This window comes from Girardinichthys multiradiatus, chromosome 15, assembly GCF_021462225.1.
Source record: "Girardinichthys multiradiatus isolate DD_20200921_A chromosome 15, DD_fGirMul_XY1, whole genome shotgun sequence".
Lineage (NCBI taxonomy): Eukaryota > Metazoa > Chordata > Actinopteri > Cyprinodontiformes > Goodeidae > Girardinichthys > Girardinichthys multiradiatus.
In genome coordinates this window covers 14,775,249-14,783,935 of record NC_061808.1, presented here as the reverse complement: position 1 = coordinate 14,783,935, position 8,687 = coordinate 14,775,249, and the positions used below count along the sequence as shown (strand labels likewise).

Genomic DNA, 8,687 nt, shown 5'->3' with positions numbered 1-8,687 from the left:
CAAAGTATCTAGTCTGTTGCAGCCTCCAGCAGGTTTTCTTCCAGGATTGTCCTTTATTTAGCTCAGTCCACCTTTGAATATGAGCAGCCTTCTTGTATGGTATGTCCAGGGTGATTGCAGTGTTAGTTTTATGCTACACAACAAGCTTTGCATGTGTGCCAAAAAGTTATATTGTTGTCTCATCTAAAAGCAGAGGACCTTGCTCTATATGCTTGTTCGGCCCTCCAAATGGCTTGTTGCAAACTTTAAACATGAATAAATGGCTTTTTTTCAATAATTGCTTTCTTCTTCTAATTTTTTCATAACAGCTAGATTTCTGAGAGAAGCTAATAGTTGTCCCCTTCACAGATTCTCCAGTCTGAGTTGTAGATCTCTGCAGCTCCTCCCGAGTTAACATAGATCTCTTGGTCGTTTCTCTAATTGATATTTTCTTTGCTCAGCCTGTCAGTTTAGATAGATAGCAATGTTTTGGTAGGTTTTGAGTTTAGCCATGTTTTTTTCCAATTTCAGATGACTAACTGGTCAGTGCTCTATCAAATATTCAAAGCTTGGGTTATTGTTTTGTTTCCCAACAATACTTAAAACTATATCCCTGACCTGCCAGGCGTGTTACACACAGGACACATTTAGAAAACCTTGTTTAGTTTGCAGGTACTGCTATATTTTTCCTACTGAGAAAAACAAGTGTGTTGGTCCCATAAATACATACTTTTACATGTGTTTAGAATTTTATTTTTTCTTAATTTATTTTCCCATTATTTTTTATTTGTATTACAGAATAATTATAGTAACTGTGATTGTCCTTATTGCTTGCATATAACTGGATCTGGGACTGGTCAGCGTTCCCTAAAAAGGGCAAAAAACAGATGGTAGTCCCAAGAAATGTGATAGAAAGAATAGATAAGTTGTAATATGACAGAAGAACAGCACTTTTACAATAAGCATCTCATGAAATGGTAACTATGCAGCATAAACACCCTGTAACAAAGATGCCAATATTTATCAAATAAATAAGTCAGTTATTACATTTCTGTATGTCATATGAAGAATAAAATTGGAAATGGCAATATTAAATAAATAATACTATATTATTATTTAAATGTTTCAAAAATACACAAAATAAATTCTTTAAAGATTAAATAAGGAACTTACCGCTTTCAAATTAACATGTTGGAAGCATATACAATTATTTAAGTATTTGTTTATGTCACAGCCCTGTGTTACGGGCAGAATTAATTTTCTCTGTCAGCCATGTCAATCAAAGTCACTCAGCAAGGCTAATGCATCACTTTAAATGTGACTGTAGCCGATAAATACAAAATAATTTACATGAATAAATACAAAACAAATTATATTTGACTTTAACATATAATGAATTTAAATTTGTCCATGTGAATGAATGAATGAATGAATGATTAATTTATTCAACAGACTCATGGTCCACAAGAAAACAACAACACGACATATATAAAAAAGAGAAGAGGGAAAAAAAAGGAAAAAAATTATAAAAGACTTGCATACCAATGTTTCCACAGAGCCGATTGGTATCTTAGCGCACTAAGAAATTTCCACATTTAAAAATCTTATCACATATTTTTTGAAATTGCCAAAATATAAAAAATGTTTATGCATTAAATGTGATTGTTTAATGTATTTATTTCCAACTGTGGTTAAATGATCACATATTTAATACGTTTAATTAATTACTCAGTTATTTACGAAATTGTTGCACTTTTGGCCCTTTATGCTCAAACTTTTCGCCATCTTGAAATTAGGAAAAACTGCATCATGGTTCAATAATCTTGACCAGGGCTTTCTCGCGAGATTCCACATCACAGTCACATGACCCGGCTGGATGAAAACGAGGAAGTCATGGGTTGTTTGGAGTGACGGCCGAAAACAAAGCTCATTTTTAGCCATGTCGCTGCACAGAAATGACTTGGTTTTTGTACTTATAAGTGTAAGTATTCATGCTTTCGGAGTTATTAACGCAGTGGACGTTACCGCTTCGGTTTCAGCTGCAAAACCGCAACAAGCTCCTAGTTATCTGAGCCCGGGCTCCTCTGCTGTGGTCAGCTCTCCTGTTTTCAAGCCTGCTGTGGACTCTGCGTTGTCCATCGGTCTGCTGTCCTCTTTCCCGGAGGACCTGGAGATCAGCGAGTACTGCACGGGGCTGCTCCGGCTGTTCGGTCAGCGGTATGTAACGTATGTGGACTGCCTGGTTCCGGCTGCTCGACCCGTCAAAGTGTGTCAGGACTGCTTCACAGCGTATCGCAGTCTCTCTGAAGTCTTCCTGAACATCTCATCAGACCAGGTATAAGATAAAACACGAATGTCTCTTCAGTGTTTTAATTTGAAGGCTCTCCTCTGGATTTGTTCATGCGTGGTCGACTCAGTCACGAGTTTGGTGACTGAGAAATTTGAGGAAGCTACTTTTTCCTTGTCATCTTGTCTGTAGGCGTTTCAGATATAATAATATTAAATCCTGATTTTACCGTACAGTTAATAGAACTATATTATTAATCTATGGAAAAAGATCTTTGCACATATCAGTAAATTGTATGCATGGTTGTATGTGTCTGTTCAGATGGGACCTGGTAATGTGAGCTGCAGGGACAGCATTCTGCGCAGTGACCGACTGATGCTCGTTTTCCTGCTGTACAGTAACCTTGATACCATTTGGCAAAAATCAAACTGCCAACGTAAGTTCTTCTGCAAAAGGAATAAACATCCTGAGCTTCACACTCCCTTCAAACATGTGACCTGGATTGTAATGACTGCAATTTCCATTTGTCTTCATTCATTGCCAGGGAGAAAATTCAGTGATCATGATTGCATCAGATATGGTGGATTTGCTTACAAATGTTTATGTCAGCAGCAGAATGCAAAGCATTGTTTCTGAGAGTTCATTTATCATTTACGCATTAAACCCTGTTGCTACAACTAAAAGAGCTGCTTGAGTATCTTCTTAGAAAATAGTGTGAGTACTGATTAATGTCGCGTAACAAAATGAAATAATTGCTTCTTTTCAGTGAACATGCTTGCAAAAAAAATATGCATATTTGAGCCTTTTGGTAATAGTTCCCGTGCAACCTCAAAAACCTTAATGTGTTTTATTGTGATTTTGGAGATTTTAGTGGAGGGAAAATGACCGTGGCTTTCTTCATTTCTTAAAATAAAAAAGTGAAAAGTGTGGCAAGCATTTGTATTTAGCCCTGCTGAGTCAACAATTCATAGAACCACCTTTTGTTGCAATTACAGCTGGGAATCTTTTGGGTAAATATTACTATATTTGCATGTCTAGAGATTTAAAATGGCTAATCTGGATGTAGAACATCTGTGAATATAAACTTAAGCCTTGCCATTGTTTTTATATTGGACTTAGTTTGACTAGGCCGTTTTAACACATAAGTATCCTTTCTGTTGTAGTTCTGGCTATCTGTTTTGGGTTTTTATTCTACTGGAAGTTCCAAGTCTTTAGAAACCACTAACAGGTATTCTTCTTTCAGTACTGTGTGGTATTTAGCTCCATCCATCTTTCCATCAACTCTGACCAGCTTTGCTGTCCCCGCTGATGAAAAGCAATCCCACAGCATAATGCTGCCACTACCATGTTTGCTGGTGGGGATGGTGTATTCAGTCTGATGTGCAATGTTAGTTTTCCTCCACACATAGCGTTTTGCATTTAGGCCAAAAAGTTACATTTTGGGTTTTTCTGACCAGCAAATCTTCTTCCACGTCTGCCGTGTCCCCTGTAAGGCTTGTGGCAAATGGCTTTCTACTTTTCAGTAAACGCCACATTTTGTAGAACTAATAGTTGTCCTTTGAACAGATTTTTCCAACTGAGCTGTTGAAATCTACAGCTCCTCCAGAGTCACCCTGTTTTAAACCTCCACAACTTCATCCCTGACCTGTCTGGTGTGGCCGTGGTCCAGTAAATCTGTATTTCTACTGAGATTATAAGCAAATTACATACAGCTGGACTTTTATATACCAGTTACATCACTTGCATTGGATTCTGTTTAGGGTTTTCACATTAAATGGACAGATGAATCCAAATGCTCACCACACTTTTTATTTGTAAAATAAATATTGAAAACCTTTTTTTTCACCTAATATTTCTGCACTAATTTTTGTTGGTCTGTTACATAAAATGCCAACAAAATATATTGACATTTGTGATTGTACAACATAGGAAACAATTGAAAAGGTATGAATTCTATTGCAGACCACTGTAGACTGTTGATTTAAATGCCACTAGCAGTTTGAGGGTGAGCAAACATAGCATACATGAGATGGGTAAACAGTAGATTATGTTGCTAAAGCAGATACAGATTTGGTCTGGAAATGTAATGATATCTTCTCAGTGTGTATTATGGTGTTAAAATAAAGGATGGACGCCAGTCTAAAACAAGTCGGACTACCTTTTACAGTTATGAGGTTAACAAACTAAACATTCTGCTCTCAATGTCAGGGAATGCATATTGTGGGCAGAGGTTTGGAAATGTTACACCTCAAAACAAACAAAAAAGCAAAATCAAAACTGTAAAAATGCACAAATGAGGTTCAGAAAGCTTTCTTCTCCTGGTGTCCCAGTCATAAAAAAGACAAAAACTTGTATTTTGAAATATTTGTCAATATCTAATTATGGAGTAATTGTCCATAATTAGATATTAATTGTTCCATTAATTGTCCCAGAAATTTAACATTAATAACGCATCTTTTAAAATATCTCCACTAAGAGATATAATGCACCTCACAGCTATTTAACTGATGATTGTTCTTTTTTTTAACTGTTGTGCAGAATGTATCACGAAGGATTTAAAGGACCGGAACAATGACACACTTTACTTCCTGACTCTTCTCAATCAAACCATTACATGTTTTGAGAAGTATAAACAGGTATAGCCTGATCTGGTTAACTTCTGTCATGCTTATTTTTTAAGTGTCGTTCCATAAATAAACTCTGATAAGCATCTTCTCCACTCTTCCATACAGGGAAATCTTACAGAAGTGTGCAAAAACTGTGAAGTTACTTACAAAGGGTTAAATGAGCTGTACAGCGGCATGGAGAAGAATAACACCCTGTGTATTGACTTGGAGGATGCGGTATGTATTTATGTATGATGTGGGGAAAATGTCTTTATTGTGAAGAGGGAAACCTGCATCTTCTAGAGGAATGTGCCCACACTACAGTGTTTTATCGACTCAGTGATGTGATCAGAAGATTCCCTAAATGGATTTTTTTCTCTACAAAACAAAGAATTTTATACAAAGGGAAAATTACATCACGGGTAAGATTAGAAACAATTTGCTTTTCAGACTGTTAGAAAGCTGTAAGAGCAGCAGGAAGTAGGTGTTTGTATTACACTGAAGGAAAGGTTCGACCAGGTTCAGTTAATGATGTTCTGGGACTGTGGTCTGCTGAAGTGTACTCTGACATATTCTCCTTGCCTCGTTTTTAGATGAATATGACCCGCAAACTTTGGAGCAAGACCTTCGCTTGCTCCAATCCCCGCGAGGAGACGGTTCCTGTCATTGCTGTGTCCAGCTTTATGCTCTTTCTGCCTATCATCTTCTACTTGAGTAGCTTCCTTCACTCGAAACAAAAGAAACGCAAGCTTATACACGGTGAGTAACCAGCTTTATTCGGCCATTGTCACACACAAGGAGATATTTTTTTTTGAGGGGTTTGGGGTCTTTGTGGGTGAGGTTTGGGGGTGTGGGCTGGACTGACTGTGATATTGCGGATTTGATTATGGATTATAGAGGAGGTTTTAGTTCTTTTTTTGTTTTTTGGCATATTTGACTGTGTGGGTAGATGTTGCTCCCCTTGGTTACTGTTGCACTTTGGTTAAAATGGATATCTGTAGTATCCCAGTTCCAGAGTTGAAAAATAAAAGTTTCTGTAACCATAACACACGCCACTGCAGATGACGACGGTACATTTTAGACGTTAAATCGGAAAAATTAAAATTGTTTTTTTCCTTCTTTTAAATACGAACTAAATAACTAAAAATCAGTGAAATGAAAGTTATAACTAAACATTGCCACCTTGCTGAGCACTCCCCTTCAGCTAGCTAAAACAACAGGTCCTGCGCTTTTGTACCTTACAAGCTTTTCTGTTTTAAATTTGCTAAAACCTAATGTGCACACATCAGTGAATGTGCAGTTTAGCACCATCTTTGTCTTATTTGCACTCTCGTCTGCAGCTGCTCCCCTTCTCTTCTCAGATAGATAATGATGTGTGGCAAACATTGGATCACAGTCTGTGACAAGTTTCCTCCTGCTGGTTGACAAAAATAAGGTCCCTATTGAAATCTTAATGTATATCAGTACTTTCAGAACTAGATTTAGGTTAAAATGATGTCAGTGTTTTATGGCATTTATGTCAAGGAAGTTAAATTTGTTTCTCTCTGTCTTTGCATCTTATCATTAAGTTAGTTTATTGAGTCATAAATTTAGGGTCTGATTGTCTTGCCGATTTCTAAATTTAGTTACTTTTAAAAAAGTAAAGAAAAGTAATGGGTTGTGTATTAAAGCACATTTACCTTAACACCATCACTATAGGAATTTTCCTGTGTGACCAAAATCCTCACAATAAAGAGCTTTTTCTTTTTTCCCTCTGTTAACAGTGAGCCGCATGCAGATCTAGCCCTGCACAGCGCCAACGTTGTAAAAGTTTACATGTTCCACGCTAAGTTTTAGATTCATTACATCTCGTTCAAGTTTTGTTTTTGTCATGGGGTTTGAATAATGGTTCAAGCTAGTGCCTAATTTGAACCAATTGATAGTTATTATAAATAGAATAAAATAACATAAAATAAACAAACGTTTGACCAGAAGTCACAATTTTCATAGTACCATTTATCCTAAGAGTGAAATGTTTAGTTTCGCTTTCTGACATTTCAGAGAACTTCTTCTTTGACCACTGGGTTTTATATAACTGCAGCTCTTTAAGAACTGTGTATGATTTATCATTATTGTGTGCAAATGAGAGCATTCACAGTTTTGAGAATATTTGGAAAATTAAGCGTAGCAAAGCCAAAACGTCTCAACATAAATCTCATTGGTGCTAGACGCCAGGATCACCTGATGGCTTCTTTCAGCTCAATCACTGTTTCGGCCTTTGACAAGTTTGTAAAACAATATAACATCTCAGAGCTACTGCTTAACTTACAAGTTAAATAGACAAAAAAAATAATAATAATTCAATTATCTTTACAAACTTAACTTTTGACCATTTCTGGTTTTCAACCTGTTGTTGTCTTTTTACAGCCAAGCGAGCAAAGTCATACACCAGCCTGATGAACATTCAGGACAAACAGAGCTGAAGAGGACTTGAGAGTAGAACGTTTGGACTGGGAGAACCTGTGTTGTTATTCTGCCCAAATACTGGGGTGTTTTTGGCTCAAAGACTAAAGAACACATTTTTACTTTTTTACCAGTATTCACAAGACTGGAAGGATCAAGATATAAAGATGAAATGAAATGTATGCTGTTGTATAATGTCCAAACAGGTTTGGGATCATTAAATGTTTGCTTTCACATCCTGTCAAGTACTTTTCTTAAAACACAATCATCTGTAATAGCAGATTTGGAAATACTTTAATAATCCTGAAGGTACTTCAGTATATTTGTACTGCTGCATAATAGGTCAATGAGTAAAAATATTAATATTTTTTATATAAGCATATAAATTATTATTTTTAAAATCTATAATGGAGCCCTTCACAGTTTTACCGCAGGAATTAACAAAGCCAATCTGTACAATTTGAATGCTCTTAACATTCTTACAATTGTGCAACTAGTCTGTTTATTTTAAACCTAACATGATGAATAGCTTTATTGCAGGTTTTCTGTTTGGATCACTTTAACTTCTAACATTACAAACTAATCAGATGGTTATTATTATATCTTCACAATATCCTTTTAATCCTCGTTTCACCATTCCTTCTTTTTTAACTTGTTTAGCAATCTTTGGGTTGTTAAGTCGTTCTGTATGAATATTGTGTGTGTGTGTGGCTTTATGTGCTCTATTTATGGATGGAGAAATGGGTTTTCTGTCTCTAATGTATGTCCAGAAGAGAGCTCAAATAGGAAGCACTTGATGTCCATTAGTGGTGACATGTAACTGCTGTAAGAAGGAGAGGTGAGGGCTGGGGATGCACATTGGTTGGCTGGGGAGTAAATAAAGACATTAGACACAATGTAAGAGCACTCCAAAGTACCTCAATGTGATGTTACCTGTTTTCTGGTCAGCTTCTTTTTTTTTGAGGTTGCATAAAGCTTTTAATGTGCTCTGTTGTTGTTTTCCACTGATATTTAATTTCATTTGTTAAGGGATTCTGCATAAAATCACCTTGAGGATGGCTAAGTGCTCCATTGATGAATATGCTCTGAAGTAATGCAAAACCTTAATTTTTGAATGCAAATAAATACGTTTTGTCGCAAACATGGTGGAGGTACTTGTGGTCTAATTTGAAAACAAAAACGTATATTTGGTCACTGATGATCTGAAAAAGATTTAGGCTTTAGAAGAAATTGCAATTGTAAAAACAAACCCTGAAATTTAACTAAATGCTTTGTTCAGAAGCACAGTCTTAAGTTACAGTTTTTCCTAGATGTTTTTTTAAAAAGCTCAACAGGAGCTACAGAGGTTTGGAAAAGTTAAGTAACTCCTAAAA

At 36.2% G+C, this 8,687-nt stretch overlaps 1 protein-coding gene across 1 annotated transcript; it reads left to right on the top strand.

Moving 5' to 3' along the window:
• The first annotated feature begins 1,661 nt into the window (after positions 1-1,661).
• Positions 1,662-8,459, top strand: ostm1 (osteoclastogenesis associated transmembrane protein 1). The gene is made up of 6 exons (XM_047387132.1): positions 1,662-2,314; positions 2,588-2,702; positions 4,805-4,902; positions 4,999-5,109; positions 5,466-5,631; positions 7,279-8,459. Exons 1-6 carry the CDS (start codon positions 1,856-1,858, stop codon positions 7,332-7,334), a joined length of 1,005 nt encoding a protein of 334 aa, XP_047243088.1. The 5' UTR covers positions 1,662-1,855; the 3' UTR covers positions 7,335-8,459.
• The last annotated feature ends 228 nt before the right edge of the window (positions 8,460-8,687 follow it).

Bases quoted from the DNA above. Each gene is read 5' to 3' on its own strand.
- ostm1 (XM_047387132.1), top strand. From the start codon at position 1,856: ATGAAAACGAGGAAGTCATGGGTTGTTTGGAGTGACGGCCGAAAACAA. The intron at 4,903-4,998 runs GTATAGCCTGAT...TCTTCCATACAG, and splicing joins GTTTTGAGAAGTATAAACAG to GGAAATCTTACAGAAGTGTG. The intron at 5,110-5,465 runs GTATGTATTTAT...CCTCGTTTTTAG, and splicing joins GTATTGACTTGGAGGATGCG to ATGAATATGACCCGCAAACT.